The sequence below is a fragment of the Neopelma chrysocephalum genome, unplaced genomic scaffold (genome assembly GCF_003984885.1).
Source record: "Neopelma chrysocephalum unplaced genomic scaffold, ASM398488v2 Primary Assembly neopelma1_103b, whole genome shotgun sequence".
Taxonomy (NCBI): domain Eukaryota; kingdom Metazoa; phylum Chordata; class Aves; order Passeriformes; family Pipridae; genus Neopelma; species Neopelma chrysocephalum.
Window position 1 is genome coordinate 6,880,578 of NW_020897767.1, and position 22,401 is coordinate 6,902,978.

A 22,401-nucleotide genomic window follows, 5' to 3' on the forward strand; every position below is an offset into this window, starting at 1 on the left:
CAGATATAGTTAATACTGATGAGCAGTCTATGGATTTGTAATTTTTCTCAGTATTTGTGCACACTATTTCATAAATTTAAACACAAAGATGCTTTTAATGGAAATCTACCACTAAGACCACAATACAATGACAGGAGAAGATACATGAGCTTCATATATACAGTCGAAGAGGAATAAAAATTATAAATTCTAGTCTTATTAGCATTTATGTGGCACAGGATTCCAGGATATTTTGCATGAATCACAATTACTGAACTATTTCTCGTGTTTGTTCTTATTAAGAACATGGTTGTTCTTACCACTGTTTTTTGATCAGTCTCTTCATTAGGATTTTTAGCTCTCCAAGGTAAACGAGGACACCAATTTTCAACCTGTAAAATAATCATACAAAATAAATCATCCTATTCTACTTTCAGCTGATCTACCAAAGCCTCTCACTGTCTTTATGTTACACCTTTCTATGGCTTAAATAGGGCATCAGCTGATAATACAGTAACCACTTCAAGGTAGAACGGCTTTTCGCAAGAAAAAGACTTTTTGCAATTCAATACTGTTTTAACCTTGCAGATTTGCAACCAAAAGTTGCATTTAAATATTCATTCATGATAATGAAAACAGAAGATCAAATCCTTTCAAGACAGAGGTCAATTGTTAAATGCTCAAAATACAGTTTCTCTGAGCAGTTCTTAAATGTTTTCAAGAAGTTTTTGACGCTCCTAGACCTTAGAACAATATGTATTTTGGAACATTTCCCATCTTTATAAAACCACAAAGACTGATAAACCCAGGGATCAAAGCTCTACCTTGTAACAATCTAGACAAAAAAAAAGAAGAATCATAGAATCAAAGCCCCCACGTTTGAGGGGTATGAACAATGTAATTATAACATAAGTAACAATATTCACAAGTATGAACAGCTGTAGTGCTTAGAGAAACACGATCAATGCAAATGCAATACTTCTACTATTGGCCACTAGAAAAGTACAACAGTGAGTTAGGGAGGAAACAGCAAATGGATGCAAGTCACTGAAAGCTCCTGTGCTCTCGTCAGGGATCTTGCTTGTCCCGTAGAATCCTTATTATTCATGTGCCTTAGGAAATGAGACCATTTGCTTTGGGAAGCAGGAATCTCACGGCTGGAGGCAAACCCATGAAAGCTGAAACATGACTGTACTGTGAAAAGGGAGAAATGCAAAAAGCTATTGGCCAGCTAAGATACACCATCACTACTCATTAAGTTCACAGCTCCCAGAGAATTAGAAGTCAGACTTGCTCTTATGGTTCTCCCAAACGCAGACCTGTCAAAACACAATTTTAGCTTAATCATGCTGCAGTAAGCCTGAAGCATTACAGATTAAAGGCTTAAGATCATACCATATGATTGCCTAGAAGACCAATCACATGAAAATAAATGAATAGCCATCGTAACCTCATTAAAAAGAAGAAATGTATCAAACGTAGGTTCCTCGAAGAAATTATGAAAAGCTAAATTTGAATGCTCTTATTTAATCTACTCTGTGCGTTTAATACAACGTTTGAAAGTAGCGACTTATCAACCTCCTCTGAAAACATCTGATTGTTCAGTGGTCTCCAACTCTGGAACCATACTAGAAATTCTAGCAATCATCAGTCCTAACTTTTACAACCATAAACTTGTAGAATCATTGGCAGAAAAGAGCTGCAAGCTCCATGTCACAAATCATGCACAGTCACAAACTCTCTCTCTTTTTTTGTTTTAATACTACAAATTTTGCTTTATTCTTAGCGTTAACATTGATCTAAATTAAGATATGACATTTCAAGGACTACCGTACGTGCCCCTTTTCTGGTTTCATGTATTTCACATTGCACCACCAGGCATCCTAAAGGAATTGCAGATTTTTCAGAGCTGCCAAGGACAGTTAGCTGCATGCCTCACTGACTAAAAAACAAATACAGTCCTTTTGTGCTTTTAGAAAAAGTCCCTCTAGTCTAAATTACATTACGGTAATTCTCATCATAAATAAACACTTGAGGAGTAGATTCAAAGTACTATCAGTGTCTGCAGTTGGTCTGCCTCTCATTTTTCCCTATTGACATTCAGTCAATTCCTCTCTCATTGGAAGGACCAACTTATCAGAAGATTTTTTCCAACTCTTCAAAGTATGTCAGTTGTTTTGTTATTTTCAAGACTGATAAACGCACTGGGAAGCAGCATAGGCATCTTCTTATAGAAATAGGAAAATTCTGCTCATTTTCATGAGCCAGTGGCTCACAAAGAGCTGTTGGATGGGGGATAATAATTCGCAAGTGTACCAAGAAAGCAAAGATGAAACAAACTGGTCTGACATACTATGAGAAATGAAAAGAAGAAACAACATTATTAATTAATTCAATGTACTGACACAAGGGAAAGTGGACATGGAGAGGTAAAATACTGACTGACAAACCAGCCAAACCAGTACTACCTTAGCAGTGAATTTCAGGTATTCTTGGTCAAAAGAGATGAGGGATACACATGCCCCTGTGGAAGCAATGTTAAGGCACATGCCAGAAACGGAGGTGATCCAAGACAGCCAGCATGGCTTCTCTAAAGGAAAATCATGCCTGACCAATCTGGTGGCCTTCTGTAGTAGGTCAGGGCAATCCCAGCCAGGAGCTGAGCCTGGGAGATGAAGTCATTGAGAGCAGCCCTGTGGAGAAGGACTTGGGGGTTCCTGTGGATGAAAAGCTGGACATGAGCCAAGAGCGTGTGCTTGCAGTCCAGAAGGCCAAACACATCCTAGAGACGCTGTGGATGCCTCAGCCCTGGAAATATTCAATACCAGGTTGGATAGGACCCTGAGCAATCTGATCTAGTGGGTGACATCCCTGGCCATGAAAGGGAAGTTGGAAGTAGATGAGCTTTAATGTCACTTCCAACCCAAGACTTTCTATGATTGTGTGCCCATTTGATGCAAACATCAGGATGCAAACCCATATGATAGTAAAACCAGCCAAAATGCTAATACAAATCCTGTTGTTCAGAACAAGAGTTAATTTTGCAGATAATTAAAGAATCAACTGGAAGTGATAAGTGACAAATAGGCATCTGCAGTGATGCAAGCTCTGTGAAAACACCTGGTGCTTGGAGCTTGCTTTTCTCCCCTTGCTTCCAAATTACCTAAAGAAAGTCTATTGGCTTTCACTGAAACTACCAGGGACGAGAGAAAGAGTATAGAATATTACACGAAGAATTAGGGACTTTGATTTGCAACACATCTTGTGGAAGCTCTTAATATAGAACAGGGCAGGGATAGGGGGACGGACTCACAACACCGGCTTTGGTTGGAAATTCAAAACAAAAGTTTTGCAGAAAATGCAACAGCATTCAAGTATGACTTGTCCTGGGTCAGAAATAACTATGATTAAAAACCATGTACAGTGGCAGGAAAAAAGTGTGTGTGAGTGTGTGTAGAGACGTGATTATAAACAGGATGATGATGTAGCATGTATTAATGCTGCAGGATGCAGTTACAGATTTGGTATCATTCCATTCATACACACCTTTTCCCTGTCATTGGCAATAACGACAGAAAGGATTACGATATCACTAAAGCGGGTCTAGATGAAAACTCCATCACAAATATAGAAATACTTCATCTTTGCATTTGTTTAGGTACAGAATATCTTCATGCAACAAATATGAGCAAGGTGAAAGAGGGCAGTGGTGTTCATTCGGATCCTGCTCTTCGAATTGTTAGTTTGATCATTTAAGACCAAACACTCAAGTTGTCTCCAAAGAAGGAACCAGGACTCCTCTTCCACCTTTCAAGGACAACCTTCCTCTTACTGGGTTACCATCAGTTCTTTCTCTATGGTTGGTCTCCATAGTCACCAACTGTTGTACTGTCATTTAAATGATTTAACAGGAAGGATGTGACACCAGACGGATTAGCAGTCAAAGACGACTGTTGGGAAGCAGCAATTGCAGATCTGAAGACAGACCATTTTTTGGATGAGTGATATAAATGCTAAGCTATTATTCAGAACACACTATATTTATCTTTGTGCCGTTGTATTTTCGAATCAGACCAGCTGTGCCTCCTGTAGCTGGTACTGAATTCTATGCCAATCAAATGCATTAGGTGGTCTTTGATCATGCTCAGGAAGTTATGTCCACCTGAGAAGTCAAGTGTTCCCTCCTTGGTTTTGAATCACATTAGTCACAGCCCTGCCTGGAGTATATACAGCCAGCTCCTTAAGGTTAAGCTGCGTGGCAGTTTAGAAGTTCAAAATTTAAGTGCTACATGATTCAAGGTATTAGCGAAAAGCTGGTGTTCTGAATTGCTTTGAGGTGTAAATGGTTACATTTATGACAAAAAAAACCCAAACAAGAAAACCTAAGAAATTTGAAGAGTATGTTCTATAGAAGCTTTGCAGGTATTCCAGTAACTCTTCTTCAGAAACTCACTGAAACTGAGGTAGAGATTGCAGCACTTGACTCTATTACAGAGCAAGTACTTCAAGCACAGTTATAAGAACCTGGCAAACATCTGTAGCACTGGAGTAGTCTGAGCATCTTCCACATTAAATCAAAGTATACTCTGCCAGCAGCTCTCCAAATCCAAAATTTCAGAAAGTCCTTTATGCTTTTAAAGAGTCACAGTGGGAGCTGAATAAAGCAGAGGCTGAAGGGTACACTCTCTGAGCACCTGGGATAATCTTCATTTTGGATTCTTCTAAAGGGCAGGTGCAGCCCATCTATGGGGAAGATAAAGCAACTTTCTTTGCAGATCAGGTGAACACACTACTGCTCAGTGTACTCCTATCCATGGTACAGTGCTGATCTTAAGTATCTTACATCAGTCCCAGAGTGAAAAATACACACAAACCCCCCCCAAACAGTGCAATATCTGGTGAAAGAAGGTTTGTCTTTAAATTTATTAGGCAGCATGAAGGCAGGCAGAGAAGAGAACGTGTAAGGTTCACTTAAAAATTCCTTTGAGAATTTAATGTCAAAGAACTGATTCCATTGGGAAGGTGACTTTCTCAACTCCAGTATTTTGTTTAGCATTTCCTCAGTGACAAGTAGTCATTTTGAAGGTGTTACAGAATCTGCAGCGTGCAAGATGACTGACTGCCTGTTTAGTGAAATGGAGGAGTGTACAGGTAACTTAAGATTTTGTTGTTTCCAAAGACAATCTCAAACATTGGGTGTTGGGTACCCACAGCCTCAGTGACATTGCAACACAACATTTCATACATAATCAAGTTGCAACAAATGGTCTCTCATCTAACTTCAGTAATGTCCACTAAATTTGATAAGTCTTTTACACTGGCATTTATGCCTTTTCCAACAAGACATAAAAAGACTAATCCTAGTTTAAGGTGACAGAAGCAGAAAAGGTAACTGAGAACAAGTCACCCAAATTCAGGCCAATACACTAATAGACAATTCGGGGACAAAGTGCTGACTATCATCAGCATTTCAATTTCTTAGGGACATTTGTAAGATGACTAAATAAGTCTGAACTTTTGCTGCTTTACATTTCAGAAGACAACACAGTTCTTGTCAAATTTCTGAGTATTTGCATAGAATTCAAAGAAGCTGGTTTGATGTTACATTACACTGAAGAAATGTAAACCATTAACTCCATGTCATGGATTAGCTTACACAGGGAGCCAAAGTTGTGGACAGGGGACTTCCACATAATGTGAGCAAACTGCAGTAAAATAGAAAACCAACAAGGATTTAAGGAACCTCTATAATTATGATTCTCAGGAGTTTTCACTAAAATGTGCCTCAGACTACAACTTTCATTCTGGAAACAAACCTATGTTCAAAATCACCTTTGGTTTGTATTTTTCTGCTTTATCCCTCAAAGCAGAAATAACAGTGTAAAGAAAAATACTCCCACAACCAATGTTCTGTTTCCACCAAGTGTGAAGGACTGAAAACAAGAATTCTCTGCAGCAGTGTATTAGCAAATGTGCAAAAGCTACAGGAGTCTGAAAGACTGGAATTCAAAACAGTTTTAAGTCTTTTGAAGCACTGGATTCCAAGATGGATACCAAAAATTACACTTGCACCTGAAAGGGGAGTTGGAGATCCAAAGTCTGGGATTTTAGAGAGACCTGCCTGGCTCCAGCAAGTAAACACCAGTGTCATGATCCCTGGGAGGTAGTAACTTGCATCACAGCTCCCTGCTGACCACCAGGCACAGCACGAGCCCCACTCCTGTGTGGAAGGCACTCCTCTCAGAGAAAGCAAATACGCAGATAAAGAAAAAGAAAAAAAAAGAGCTATAAGCCCTCTTCATTTTTTCGTAAAAGCTGGAAAACAGTATGAAAAATTCATTTTCTAGAAGATATTTTTAAAAACTTCCTTCTTCAGCTGCAAACTGACATTTTGCAGTGAAATATATTTTGGTACTGCCTAGAAATTAATTTTTTCACGTTTTTCCCCAGAGGCAATGCCATCCATGAAAATTATAACCGTGTCAATGCCATTACAGTGTTAAAAAACTGCCTGTTTCATAACTAAATTAAAAGAAAGTAACTTCTCTATGGGCAAGTTTGCATCATGGTTAAAAGGAAGCAAGTTCAACCATCCAGATACTTTAGCATTAATTTAACTTGCTTTTTAATTTGTGCTGTTTCTAATCCCTGTCTTGCTCTGTTCAAGACTGTGTTAGAATCTCTTTTTGCTATTCGGACCATTTGTGTCTCCTCCAGTCTTCAAAGGCTCCAGCACAATTAGTGTTTTGAAGACCAGAGGGTGGTGAGGCCCGAGCAGAGGTCGCCCAGACAGGCTGTGGATGCCCCATCCCTGGAAGTGTCCAAGGCCAGGCTGGATGGGGCTTGGAGCAACGTGGACTAATGGAAGGTGTCATTGCCCATGACAGTGGGTTGTTAAGTTTTAAGGTCCCTTCCAACCGAAGCCATTCTGTGATTCTATGACCACACAGTTGCCTGTCACGCATCAGGAATGATCCAGTGCCTGCAGCAAAACGGCAAGACACAAGCGCAAAATTTCTTGCAGCTTCATCTGCAAGTTTGTATGGGGGACAGCTTTAAATCAAAAACATAAGCCTGAACGTGCTGGATTGCTTCTTGCTTTCCTTGGTTCGCCACACTTGCCACATTCTGGTACAGCAGGTAGGACACAAGAGCACTGGAGAAGAGCGGTTCCTGTTTCTGCAGGAGTGCCATCCAAAACAAGGCAGAGGAGGTAGAACTCCTAATACCTGAACTTGTGCAGGCTCTTCAGAAGAGAAGACATGGGACAGCCTGAACTTTGACAGTGCTATTTCTATTTTGCAAACACACATGGCAGAGACTTAACAAGAGCACGACTGATATCCGAAGGCTGGGTTTTATTCCAACCATTTGTTTCTAAAGCTTAACATAAACTGTGGGCAAGTTACTTTATGCCTCTGTGGTTCTGACCCATATTACAAACCAAAATGCCATATTTTGGGCTCCATTGTTTACAAGTTTAAAATTACATAACAAAGAGTACTAGATGAGCATAATGTAATACCCTAACTGAACTGCTTCAGAAGGAAAAGGTAGATCCAAAACAGTATGACAGAGCACAGACACTTGTCACACTAGATTGTAGAGCAAAAGTAGACATATGCACCATTTGATGCACATTTTGTCTTTTCAAACTGAGGTTGTGCAGAATTTGATGCATACATTGCCTTTTCAAACACAGCGTGCACGCACACAACCATCTTACTCCTATACTGTAACCCTGAAGTAAAAAAAAGAAAAATCTTAGGAGTAATATCCTTTCCAGTACCCTAATGCATTTTAATATTTTAAATCAGTAGTTTTGACTTGAGAGCTTTGTAGACACATTTATCATTCAGCTCTGCAACCATACTATAAACTGTCAACTCTTCATCACTGTCCACTTTGACAAATTACTCTAGCAACAGCATTTCCAAGTTATCCCTAGCAGCCAACACACCTCATAAATCCATATCATTGTGGTGTTATTAGAATTTCATTTCACGCTTGCATTCGCAAACATTTAAGCTTTCAACCTCTGCTGCTGGGCATTAATCATTAAATTAATCATAGGATTAAGAATGCCAAATTTAAACTCAAGGTTAATAACATGCTCACCCAATATTAGTTTTACATTCTGTCTTAAGAAAACACTTTACAAAAAGAAGGACAAGACCTTTGTCTGGAGTTGCCAAATATGCACAGACTAATTGCACTGTTGTTCCTTCATGAAATGAAAAGTTGCCCAAATTTAATATTGCTGCTTAAAGAAAAAATTCAAATCCCGAGACCCTGGAAAAAACAACCATTTGGCCTCTGTAAGTCAGCTCACATTTGGCCATGAAAGATCAATTATGAAAAAGCTAACAGCATTGACTGAGTTTTCAAAACTGATGATCAGAGAAGATTGTCGTGTAAAAAACTGTGGTTTAACAGAAATACAAATAATAAATGTCATTGAAGAATGTTAGATTCCCTCATTCAGTTGAAATATATCTTCATTTTTAAGATATATCTGCATTAAAAACATGAAGCACCTGCTGGTTGACAGAATACTAATGACCAAACATAACTCTGCTGATGTTAAAACAAGACCTTCTAGTAGAAGACTTAGATCAACCTCAGATGATTATGAAAACAAATCTCTAACTTCTATGATAAACAACAAGATAAATAATATAGTCATCCTGTATCTTTTCCTTCTCCAGTTTCACAGCCCATGAATAAATCAACACTTGGTACTGGAAATGCAATGAGTCAAAACTATGATTCAACCCAGCCTTTTTCATGTCTTCAGATACATGTTTTGGAAATGCATTAAACTATTGTTGCTGCAAGCAATGCCATCAAAAGTTCAATGACAGTCAACTGAGTAAATTAACAGCAACTGCTTTCATTACAACTGAGTCACTTATTATAATAGACTTACTGTTTTAATCTCAGATATATAATTTAAAAAACCAGTCTCACACTGCCAATCCCGCAGAAGCTAGGAAATTAATATTAGTTTTCAATTCTGCAGCCACATTGGCTCTTGCAGTTCTTTACAAGCAGTAACCCACTAGATATCAATACTACCCATAAGATCAGTTGCTGCAAGTTATTGAAATTTTACTAATAAGAGTCAAGTGATCAAACACACTTGACTGCTTCTGGCACACACACTCCAAGACAGTAATAGAGCAAGTAACAATTAACAAAATTCATTCTTGGAAAACAAGTGTTGCTCAGGAAATAGAGAGAAACCCAGCAGGACAAGCACCCTACTCTGCTGTGTACAGGACAGCTTTGATTCTGATAGATACTTCAGCCAATATACTGCAACTTCACTTAAAAACTTGATGTACAGAGGTTTTTGTTTTCTCTTAACAGATCCTGCAATTCACAGTCTCCAAGCAGGAAGAGGCCATGCTGCTTAGGACAATTTACCAACTAGTTCCACTTTCCTTCCCTAAAATGCCTTCCCTAAAATGCCTCCCTATTAGTACCTCAGAAGCTACATTGAAATCAACAGAAAAAGTGTTCAAAGGCAAAGATCTAAGACTGAGCTTCATATTGGGGTTTAACAGAATACCTAGTGTGGACTCCCTGGAGAGTTGCTGCTTACATCACTTCAGTTACAAACATTAGAATTCTCCAGGCTAGAAACCCCTGGAGAGCTTATGAATAATAGCAATGCATTTCATAATAATTCTGTTTTAATAAGTTTTTCCTCTTCATAGAGTTTTTCTGAAGAAAATTATGATTTCGTTTGAGAAAAGTACAGTTACCAAAACTTTGAAGGTAATATGATGTTCCCCTTCTGCAGATTAAAAGATTACTGACCTCACTGAGGTAAATAAAAAAGGAGCACGTGGACCCATCTACACCATAACTTGCATAACAGGGATCAGACCGCCACATATCTTTCATCCACTGCAACAGAACAAAAAAACACAGTCTGTTAGGTTTAAGTACAATGAAATAACTTTCACACCAAACTCAGGAATAACAGAGGAAGTTGAAAGTGACTATAAACAACCAGATAAAAATTAAAAAATTACAAAATAACAAAAAAGGGATTTTATTAATATTTTGTAGCATGCTGTATCTCTGCTTTCAGTTACACTGGGGAAGCAACAGCATAGCAGATGTGAGCATAGTTTATACAAACTGACAAACTGGTAACCAGGCAAGCAGAGACAAATATCAAAAGGAGAATATAATTGAGATCCAGACACATGACTGTGGCTGCATTGTGAGTGTTCCCCATGATATGCTCACTCTAGAATTTAACAGATCATTTCAGTTACCAAGATTGAAATCTGCCCAATTCTGCCAGAAATCTGCCATTTCTGCAGAAGCAAGTAATTAATTGCAATTCATATTTTTATATTCAAACAATGCAAGACATAGCCACTATGCGGCCAGTTTGTCAAAGCAGATTGAAACACAGGCCAGAGATTCAAAACATACAGATTTTTTTAAAAATATCACAGTCGAAGAATTTTATTTAGAGAAATAAAGGCAACATAATTTCACAAATACTTTGGTAGTTCAACAATTTTACTATTGAACCTCACTAGGCATAGAATCACAGAATGGTTTGGGTTGGAAGGGACCTTAAAGACCACCTTGTTCCAACCCCCCCTGCCAGGGGTAAGGACACCTTCCACTAGACCAGGTTGCTCCAAGCCCCATCCAACCTGGCCTTGAACACTTCCAAGGATGTGACACCCACAACAATAAAGCAGTATCCTTACATTTGAAATGTATCTTGGAGAAAAAAACTCCAAACACTCCATCTCTGCAAGTTTGGTGGGGGTTGTTTGGTTGTTGGTTTTTTTTCTCTTTCTAACCAAAGTCTGATGGCTTTGGATATTTAGCCTTTCCAAACACATTATTACTAAAATATGGGATTTAAGTAGAACCCACTGTGAATCCCAGAGTTCTGGCTGCACAGTTAGGGCACTGCCTAGCTCACGAGCAGAAGAGGCAAAATGCTTTTAACAGAAAAGGAGAAGACAGGAACCACACAGAGACGTGGGCAAAGAGAGGAAAAAAGCGTAAACATATGTTTTACTGAAACGGAGAAAGGGTTGAAGCGAGAGACCCACAGAATCACAGTCCTGGGGTGGGGGAATGTCAAGTTACTCATCATGGGGAAAAAAACGGGGCTTTTCAAAAAGGAGAAGTTTCTGAATGACAAGATATAATTCAAATAATAAGGCATTTCAATAAATAATATAGCATTTTAATATAATATGGCAACTTTTCCCTGTCTTAGGAGGATGTCATTTTATTTCTCTGCAGTAGTAGTATTAAAGGCTTGAGTTAAGCAATGCTGTAGTGACATATACTCCTAAAGATCCTCTTTTTAGACTCAGTTGTTCTTGCTTTACGTCACCGAGTAGTGATCTCTTGCAACATACGTTCAATTTTTAACAGAACACACATAAGATTCAAACCAGTTCACTTACCCTTATTTTCCCTTCACAGTGAGGAAAACCATCCATAGGAGGCAATTCACACTGCTCTTGGGCTCCATTTATGAGATCTAAAGAAAAACACAGACCATAATTGAATTTCATTTTACAGTTCTGACAGATAGCCTAATGAATCCTGCCTTTTATTTTCACCAATCCACAATCCAGACTGACTGAAGGGTCCTACTGTGTAATATTTGTTGTAACATTAAACTTGTTGTGCTTCTTTTTGACTATAGAAGAAAATGGTTGTGCACATTTCAACTCTGACTTGAAGTAAAAGTGCTGAATTACAAAAACTGATCTATGAAGACTTAAAAATTAAGCTAATCCATACTGAGAATAACAAGAAGAAAACATCTTTCTAATCAAAGTGTGCTTAAAACTACTAATTGCAACAATTTGTTTTGAATTGTCAAATACTTATAAGATGTATATTGCTCTTAAATATAAAAACTAGTTTTTCAAGTTCTGTTATCATTTTATCAAATACCAATGATCCAAAACTTGGCATCAGATATATGACCCAATTAATAAATGTTGCAATATTATCTAATTTTACAACTGAGTAGCACTATATCACATCTCATAAGAAATATTTCCTATGGTCTCCCATGATTTTTTTCATTCTAGATTATTGCAAAACATTAAAGAGTATAATACACACTTCTAGCTCATGAGCCAAGGAAAAAACAGCAGTTTTAAAGGACATTACCACACCAACTCCAGGAAGGGACTTTTTTCTTAGAAGAACCCTATAATTCAGGCCTTTAAGGCAAGAAAAACTATTACCACAGTGGAGAGATTCTTGCCAAAGGCAGTGGAGGATAAGGTTTTCAATTTAGGTAATTCATCCCACAGTTATCTATACTATATCCGCATAATTTCTTGCTTTTCCCATGGGCAAGAATCAAGATCATTAAAGCCAGACAGCCATCAATCTAAGAACACTTTGTACTATGGTAAAAGTGCATGATTTTATGCACAATATGCTAATTAGAAAGCCCAGAAGAAAATAAATAAAAGAAAAAAAGCGGTATTAGAACAGAGTAGAGGCAAGAGCAGTGGATAAAAGTTAGAACGTTGCATTATAGTATTATACACAAAAAAACACCACCTGGTCTAGCAGCACATAGGTTTTTCTGCACGGAGTTTTGCACATAGTTTTTTTTTTTGGTACACAGTTTCTTTTAAAGATAAAACTTGAAATGTGAGTTGCAAAAAGGAGTTGATGAGAGAAAGAAGAATCATGCCAGGAAGGTGACACTTCTTTGGCAGTCTCTGCAGCAGGAGTAGTTTCACAAACTGAGCTGTACTGCCAATGACAATAGCACTGAAGGGAAGTAGTCTGTATGATGACTTTGTAATTTCAAATCAATAAGCACTTTCAAAATATTCTCTCTGTCTTCTTATCCTTGTGGGATTCTTGCAGACTAGGCCATTGACATCTAAGGCTCTGATTTCTGCTCTGAGTAAGAACATACAGACCATGCATACAGATAGCAGCAATTTAAAAGTATGCTCTCAAGTCACTCAGTGCAGCTACATAAGAATGGGACTTTTTGTGGATTTTTTTTTTTTAATACAAACTCACTGGCCTGAATGCAAAGTAAGAGCTTTATGTAAGGCATGTCAAATTCAAATCTTCCTAAAATAAAAAAAGACATCTGAAATCTATGATACATCAGAGATGCAGCTCAACTACAGGGAAAGTTCAACTTTCAGCATCATATTGAATTTAGGGCTGAAAATGCTGAACGGCTGGGTACAGCTTGCCAACAGGAATGATCCATCAATTTTGCCATTTAAAATAAAAAAAACTCTTCTATCTCAAACTAATTATGCTATCATATGATGGCTTTCTACTTCAAAAGGTTAGTCAAGGAAACTCTCTCTTCTTCTGAAGTCCTTTTAAGTATAACTTTTTATTTTACAGCATTCAGTGCCAAATACCATGTTGCATTTAAATGGGTATCCCATGGTCTGTCAAAGAAAGAAAGACAGAGAAAAAAACACAATGGTCTCATTTTTGGTAGATACACAACTGTAGTCTACCTGTTTGCTTTTGTCATGCATAAACAGGTTTTCTGCATCCAAGTGTGTTTTTGTAGATGGGCAGTCATCTGTGCTACTGTTTATTGCTCACAAGGTTTGACAGGATCCCTGTATTTGCAAGATCTACTTGCAAGAACAAAACCTGCCCTCTTCCAACAGTCACATATTGCAGGAGCCACACACTTCAACAGCTCCCATCAGCTGCTTTATCTGTATGTACCACATACAGATACTTTGCAAGCAGAAAGCCAACCCTCCCAGCCCTCCCTGTTCCTGTCCATTCCAAGAAGTAAAAAAGGAGAGACGGACATTTTTGTCAGCACAAGCTACAGATTTTTCCAGGCTTCTGGTCTCCCCTGTGGCCAGCTGCACTAGGTCTTTTCCACAGCAGCCCCACTCTTGCTCTTCCATTGGGATGACTTACAGACAAACAGCGTATTGATCTCTCTGGGATAATCTGTATGTACAGATTGTACGGAACACTAATGCCCACCTTTATCACCTCTAACCATGTTGAAATGCCTGGTGAAATACTAATGTCTTCAATAGTATTACCAAGAGTACTGACAGATTTCCCCTCCTTGCCAGCAAAAGTAAACACTCCTAGGATTCACCTTCCTCAAAAATGTCTTTTTTCCAACATAGTCCACAGACTATGAAGATGCTTTACACACTCACCAGCTCCCCACTCCATCTTCCCATTCAGCCTTACTACAGATCTATATCCATAAATAACTTTCACTTGCTTCATTCACAGCTACTAATCAGGTAATAGCATAGTGAAGGCAATTCTATAAAGCTTAAATATAAACTGTAACATGAAACAATTTACATAAAGTATTATCCAGAGCAGAACAAAATGTAGCAATATATGCATACAAGAGGAAATGAATGTGAAAGAACAGGAGAAGGAACAGAGAAATGCAACTCTGTTCCCTCTGAGCACTCCCTAGAGAAGCAGCCTTTCCTTTGTATCTCTTCACAGGAAGCCAGCTGATGCAATCAGACTGGAAACACATCTACGTCAAGGATTGCTGTCCAAAGCAACCGCTGCCTGCAGAAATGGGCAAGTCAGAACTGGTTTCCACACATAAGACTTAGAATTCAATGCAGAACTCTGAATTCACTAGTGAATAATTTGGATGGTTCCAGTCAACTACTACTTGCACTGAAGTCGTAACCTTTCTTCTTGAACACAGTCAGTGACAGTTCCAGGTTGAGAAACACCCCTCCCAACTTTTCTTTTCCTTTTAATGATCAGAACCTGCACAAAGAATTACATTTCTGCTCCTTCTGCTGCTCACTACTAACTAGGCAGTAAGTGTGTGCTGGAGCCTGTTGGTAACAGGCTACTAAGCCTGTGGGCAACAAAAAGACTCCTTTCCCATCCTCACTAAGCTAACTGATCTGAATTGTAGTTATAAACAAAGGAATCATCCTTTTAAAATTTCTGAAGTCAAGGACGCTGTGACCAGTCTCTTAAAATACAAACTCATAGCTACAAACTAACAACCAAGTCCAGCTTGCCCTCATCAAACCCTGCTGCACAGCTGGAGCAGCAGGAGCAGCGATGGTTGGACAGCACTGCCTGGCATGTCTTGAGCTCAGTGTGGGACCACACTGACACATCAGCTCACTCCCTTTTTCATGCACAGGCTTCAGCCATCCACACTAACTAGGAGTTGGCTCTTCTTAAACAGGAATCCAGGAGGTGAACAAATCTTACATATCCCACGGACAGCTGGGACCAGGCTCAACCAGATACCAGCAATTTACACTTCTGAATGGATCACAAAGACAAGGGGGATGAAGAGTGGAACCCTGGAGATGCAGATCTACACATCAGGATCTTTCAAAACATGAAAAGCCAAGTATTAAAATACAAGTCAAGACTTTAGAGTTTTTCATCATTTGGAGATAACAAAAACCTCAAACACTAATAACTGCTGAAAATTCTTATTAAAAGGTCTGGATAGATGTATTATGCTGTTAGCAAATTCATGTTGGATAGTCTTTTCCTGAAGGGGAAAAATACATTATTAAGCCAGACATTAAAGTGACTTTTGTTGAAAAAGAGTATCTGAGAAACCACAAGGATTTTTATCCTTAATTAGGATTTATGTAATTTAAAATGCAAGTTCTGAGATCTCTTTTCCCAGCCAAAACTTAGAACTTACAGCCAAAAAAGTTAGAAATACAGCAACTGTCAAGTTAGTACAAAGCAACAGCAGTTAATACACAACCTTTTTTCTCTTTAAACTTCATGTGAGACACGATAATAATTTCTATTTTACAGACACCTGTTTTTGAAGTCATGAGCAGCTTATCTCCTCTTGACTGCTGTTATGCAAAGACATAATTATTAGACATTTATCTCATATGATGTTACATTAAAAACCAACGCACTGATAAATTGAAAACACTAATGTATGTTATAAATCTAAGAGCATGCAGTTGTTACAGATAATGTTGGAAAAATTGAAAAATATTGATAAAACACCAACCTATCACAGATTTAAAAAACCCTCTTTAAATACTGTGCACTGTTTGTGAGGTTCTGAGATGTTTAAAATATAACTAACAAACTCCATCCCCATGTTTAGAAGGGAGCCATATGTTCACTTCACAAATGATGTACAGCTTTGCATCAGACATTGTTAGTGCACAGCAGGTGAACATTAACTTGTGAACAATCATCAGTTATTTCAGTGCAAAGTCTGGCACGTCAGCATGAACAACATGGCAGATTTAAGCTAAGCCACCTAACCTTGCATGGGAAAAGATGCTTCTTCCTTGTTGCTCAGTATGAGCAACTACACCTGCTAGAGCCCCAGGCCTTTGACACCGCTCTCTCTAAACACCAGTTCACAGGTACAGGTCTTCATTGTCTCTTGCAATTAAACTCCATGCCCATAAGGGTTTTTTTTTAGTGAAGGTCTACAACACCCAGATGAGAATTATGTGGTTAAAAGCATAGTATGTGACAGGGAATTGATTTTTTGTTTGCTTCCAAGTTACTCTTTAACAAAACAATAAAAATGAGCAGTAGTGAGTGCTGCGCACATATTTTATCCCTTTCCTATATTGCACATTCTTCAAATAATGTGCTTTGTAACAGGCTAAAAAATTCTGCCTCAATTTTCTCCATCAGACAGTTAGGAAGTCTAGAAATATTCCACTAAGACAGTAAGCTGAATAAGAGTTATAATTAGTCACTCAGCAGTGACTGCTCTTTGATAGGTACTCTGTTTGTCATAAAAGCTTTAAAATAGTTATATTAGTTAAAGCAAATGAAAAGGCTGCAATACTGCTGAAGCTGCAAGCTGTGACACCAGAAGCCCACCTACTCTGCTAAGGCCCAACTAGCATTCTTTAGAGAATGGAAATATATTGAGAATATAACATGACACAAAAATTGTTATACTTTGGAACCTTGAGGCTAAAACTCAGATTTTTAGACTAGAGGAAAAAAGCATATTAGAGTATCTTTTGATGACACATAGCACAGATTATAGATCAAATCAAAAGTGTGGTCATCAGCAGATCTCATAAAATCAGGAACCTCCTTAGTATTACAAGGTCAGAGTAATCATATCCATTCAAATCTATTTGAAAAATTTTATCTCTGTTCTCCTTCTGGTTTTGATCATTACATAAAAGTACTATTCTCACTTTAATTCATGAAATTCTTCTCTTGCTTCTATTTCAGTTCTGAAATCTCGTATCTATGGTTAGACACAGACTGTAGTTAAGGCTAGTTTAGTTTGTGTAAGGTCTCCTTTCCCTTCTCCCACTAATTAACACATTCTCAATTCAATTCACATTTTTTATCTCCAGCTGGTAAGATTTCTTTTAAGAGAGAATTTGCAGTGTGAGCTGAAAGCACTAACAACATATTCAATGAAATGAGCTAAAGGTTTCAAGACTTTTAAATGCAGAGCACAAAATGCTTTCTACTAACATTTTAGAAACTTCAGTAGCAAAGCATTGGCATGATTTAAAGAAAATTAACTTTTCTACTGCAAGTCCATCCTCATACTTGCTGTGCTGCTGTGCTCCATTAACGCCACTGAAATCAATGCAGTGTTAGGAGAATTCAAGTTGTAGTCAAGTGGTTAATCAAAATGCAGCCCAGGGGACCACTAACAGCCCCCTCCAGCATCAGTGATACAGCTTTGCACTGCAGCGGAAAACATTCACGTGTGGTCTTCTGCACAGCCACTACACTGTGCTGCGACAGCCAGGTTTGAAAGCTCACAAATCTCTCCACCTCCACACTACTGCCTTTGTGGGAGGCAGACAGCACAATGGGAAAAACTTCTTAATATTATATACAGTGGGGGAAACGAATACAATGCATAAGGCACAATAAACATGAGTCAAAGCAAAGCATCACCTTGAGAAAGCTGCAATTTTGGCTATTAGAGCCAGTGCAGCCCCACATCCTCTTACACCTGGCACACACTGATGCTCTGTGGGGACAGCCAGTTTGTTTTCTAAGGTACAACATGTTAACTAAAAGCCTACTGTAGTCCTCAAGATAGGAGGGTAGCTTTGAAAATTAAAATAGTATGCAGTATCTTAGCTTTTTTTAGTCTAGTGTGTCTCTGCAAGTACAGGACTATGTTGTAAGTGTGGTTGCAGACTGCTAAAACTAACAAGGCTGTTATATGTGTAACAAAATTCATCAGAGACCATGGAAACAAATCCTCTCATCATGAGGTTACCTGCGTCTTCCCCCCAAAACCTAAAAGGCTTCAGTGGGGCAGCTCCAAGTTTTTAAGAATAAGGACATGGAAACACCATGACAAAGGTCCTTCTCACCATATAATGTTAAATAAAAACCCCCTTCTTGCAGCACTGCCAAAGCTGACTTGTCAGCCTGCCTTGCCACATATTCATGAAGGATGCCAGATATCTGACAGGCATCCAAGCCATCATGTCTTAAATGACAAGTATATACTGAAGTCTGCATCCTAATGAGTGACTTTAAAGATGTTAAGACTAAAGTTGTTAAAAGAGAACTCAACAGCCAATACAGCAGAAGAAGTTAATGTGTAAGTCAGAAAAAGCTAAGGGAACTTTGAACAGATATAGAAAAAAAATTCTCCCTCACTGAGCAGTGCTACACACAGGAACTTGACACTGAACTGCTGTTAGTTTTAGCAAGAGCTTTCCAAGCACCAGCTATATACAAGGGGCCATCTGAGGAGGATTTAACCTGAACTTCCACTTGCTCATTTTTATGGGATCAAAGACACAATTAAAATCCTTTGAAGCGACCCTTTTCCAGGCAAATGAACACTTTGTAAACAACCGGTCTGGCACAGTTTTCAGTGCAAATATAATATCTGAGGCATTAGATGGTCATGATTATCAAAAATTTAGCTTTTCACTGAACAAGCACAGTAGAGTGATGACAGCGCCCTCAGAGCACCTTGGCCCTTGCTTTAAATCAATATTTGTATTTTTAAAAAACTATTTTGCAAAATGTACTTTAAGAATTAATACCACTATTATTTAGCAATGTTTTAAAGCCTGAGGAATAGAAACAGTTTCTTTTAGTTTGCTTAAATAAAGTTTTTCCATAGCTGCTGGAACACAGCAAGAGTTCACAACTCAGAAAAACACTCCACCAACCACCTAAAACAAACCTAACCCACAACACACAAACCCCATACCTCCTGTTTACCAAAAGAAATTCTCATGAAGAAAACAGAGGGTTGATTCTCTGACCATGTTTGTGCAAGCAGATTGCCCCATCTGATGAAATACATGAAATATGCTAGTGCAATTCTGTCCCACAAATATCAAGGATTTCTTTCATAGTTGAATAGCACAACTGTTATAACCCAAGTTGCCAAAACCAAACTGATCTTGTGCCTGTCACAGGGAACCAAAGATGCAGCTACAACAGTAGCAGCTGTGTAGCCAAGCTCTGCTTGAAAGTGCAATGGTTTCATATTTCCCCATTTCCATTTAATCATCTGCGCAACAGCAACTTTGAGGGTGTCAATTGTGGCTGTGCCTCAAAGCTTCCTGTTCTAAAGGCTGATGAAAACTCTTATCTACTAGACACCCAAGATTTAGATTAATACTTTCCTGTGTGGTATGGGAATATATTACCTCCCACAAATGCAAAAAGGATGGCTATCAAATATCTCAGAAGCTTTTCAGATATAACTTGGATAAAGAGAGAAAAGAGTGAAGGAAAGAAGACTTTATTGCTTTCAAAACAAATCAGCTGATGCCTCATAAGCACCTTAACAATTTGCTCTTTCATAAATGAAATGGAGGATCTGAAAAAGCAGTTGAAAATTGTCAGTATCAAAACTACCATACTGGTTTGATCTTTTTGCGGAGGGAAGAAGAAAAAGCAAAATATGGTTATGATTTTACACATGGATCTAAAGAGGAAAAAAAAAAGTAACACCTAACCTCCCACTCAAGCTACCCAAACGCTCATGGCTTTGCTTTTGAACATAATCTATGCAGCCTCACCCTCTAGCACAGGTCCCATTCTCAGCTCCTTTAGGACTAGGATTAAAGACATTTATGATACTCAGAGCTCATGCTGTATTATCCTTTCATACAACCCAAAAGAGAAGAGAAGCTGTTTTGCTCTTGGGCTTCCCTTAATGAAACATTCCACAAAACTAACTTCAGAGGAAGAACTAGGTGCAGTACCACACTAAAAAAACATTAAACCTAAACACAGTGAGGATATGAATGCACACTACAGTCTACATATACTTAACCATTAGATTGAGAGTCACAGAATCATAGAGTGGTTTGGGTTGGATTGGGTTGGAAGGGACCTTAGAGATCATCTAGTTCCAATCCCCCTGCCATGGGCGGGGGCATCTTCCACCAGACCAGGTTGCTTCAATCCCCTTCCTGTCTGGTCTTGAACACCTCCAGGGATAGGGTGTTCACAATCTCTCTGGGCAACCTGTGCCTCACTACTCAAAGAATTTCTTCCTAATATCTAACCTAAACCCACCCTCCTCCTCTTGTCCTGTCGCTCCATGCCGTTGTAAGAAGTCCCTCTCCATCTCTCTTGTAAGTCCCCTCTAGGTACTGGACGGGGCTCTAAGGTCTCCCCAGAGCCTCTTCTTCTCCAGGCTGGACAGCCCCAGTCTCTCAGCCTGTCTTCATTAGGAGAAATGTTCCAGCCTTGTGATCAAAACTCAAAACTTAATCAAAAGAAAGTTTGAGTTCACCTACGTCAGAGACAGTTAAGCTACAGTCTTTGCTAAATCCTCAGCAATTCCTCCTACCAACTGTTATCACCTTCTTATCATGAATGAGCATAATCCAGATGGATTTTCTGCAGATCCTTTTATCTGCCAAAAACTCTCCATACCAGCACAGAGTGGTATTTTCCATGGCAGATATCACCACTACCGTTGCAGTTCTACATCACACTTGATAGCCAGAGGTGGAACAATTTAAAAAAAAAAAACAAACCCAAACCACTTTTCTCCATGTCTCACCAAATAAGGAGTATAACTGTTGAAGAGACCTTTGTAAAGGAATGAATAACTAGATTTCCAAGCAGTCCTTAAGTTTTAAACAATCATATTCTTAAGATGCCTGCATGTCTGCCCAAAGTACAATTATAAATCTTGGTCAAATAATATATTTTTCTTATGGTAGGTAATCTCTAAATACCAACATATCTCAAGTTTCAGTATAGTAATGAAGAGGCTACTCTTCATGGGCTCTGTACCAAGTAATACCTATCACATAAATTGCTCATTCAGGATACGGTGGTCAAAGCACAGGCTAAAAACTATCAAAACTGTTTTAAAGAAGTAAAAATATTTCTATTAGGCTGTTACAAGGCACAAATAACCACGATGGCTACTGTTCGGCCAGACATTCTTCAACTTCTGGCTATATGAATAATTCAGAACAAAGACATTTTTTCCAAACTGACAAATAGTTTGATTATTTCCCATGCCAGTGCCTCCTTTTTCTTTTGCTGTCAGGCTCTTTCAGAGAAGTTATTGCTCATTCCTTCAAGAAATAATTTATAATGGATTATAAACTCCAGGTAAGAACATGTCCCAGTCTAACACAGGATCTCACTAGCTTTCGTGGCTCCCATTACCTTATACAGTGAAGACTACACTCTCTTTTGTTGAACAGTGTTAAAAAAAAAAAAAAAGTAAATCTTTGCTGGTTTATTAACTTCTATACTTGCAGAGAGGCTTTGGAAGGAGAAATGTTGACTAATCATCATAATCTCTGTTCTTTCCTAGTTTGCAGATGAGGACTACTTTTTTTTTTTTATAAAAGTGTTATTAACACTGAAAATACACAATGAAGAAAAGCTAATGGCATATTCAGATTGACCATTCTAGCCTGTCACCGTAATATTTTTCTTATAATTTAAAACTGACTATGTTTTGCTCTTGAGTTTGTCATAATCAGCAGTGAGGACAAATACTTACACCATAACCACCTTCTTATTTTATCACTTTTATCTACTCGGGTAGTATGTAACACAGTAAACTTTACACAAGGTCAGTGAGGACAAAATGCAGATCTTGGGATGATTTGTGACTCCACTATTTACTACCAAGGTTTACAAGCAGTGTCAATAGATTTTAGGGTGAGTTCAAGTCTGCATGAAGCCCCATTTATTTCAGAAAGGCTTTCATTGGTAAAGGGACATGCTTATACAGATTATATAATCAGAGGTCTCAGTGTACTGTGACAGCTCAATCCAAAAAAATTAAATGCATGAAGTAGCTCCACTGGAAGCAGGACTCTTGTAGGAAAGTCTGCTAATGACACTGCACTGTTGCTCTGATGAATGAGGCTATTAAATGCCTAATTTACTTCAGAGGTTAAAGAAAAAAAGAGAAAAGATTTGCAAAAATATAAACTCAAG

General features: G+C 38.4%; 1 protein-coding gene across 1 annotated transcript in view; it reads right to left on the minus strand.

Moving 5' to 3' along the window:
• The window catches only part of MGAT5 (alpha-1,6-mannosylglycoprotein 6-beta-N-acetylglucosaminyltransferase), a 121,480-nt gene that overhangs the window by 47,110 nt on the left and 51,969 nt on the right, over window positions 1–22,401 (minus strand). The window contains exons 4-6 of the mRNA XM_027695918.1: window positions 11,439–11,515; window positions 9,805–9,894; window positions 300–371 (exon numbers count right to left, since the gene is read on the minus strand). Coding sequence (XP_027551719.1) covers window positions 300–371; window positions 9,805–9,894; window positions 11,439–11,515 — 239 coding nt within the window. The remainder of the gene's footprint in view (window positions 1–299; window positions 372–9,804; window positions 9,895–11,438; window positions 11,516–22,401) is intronic.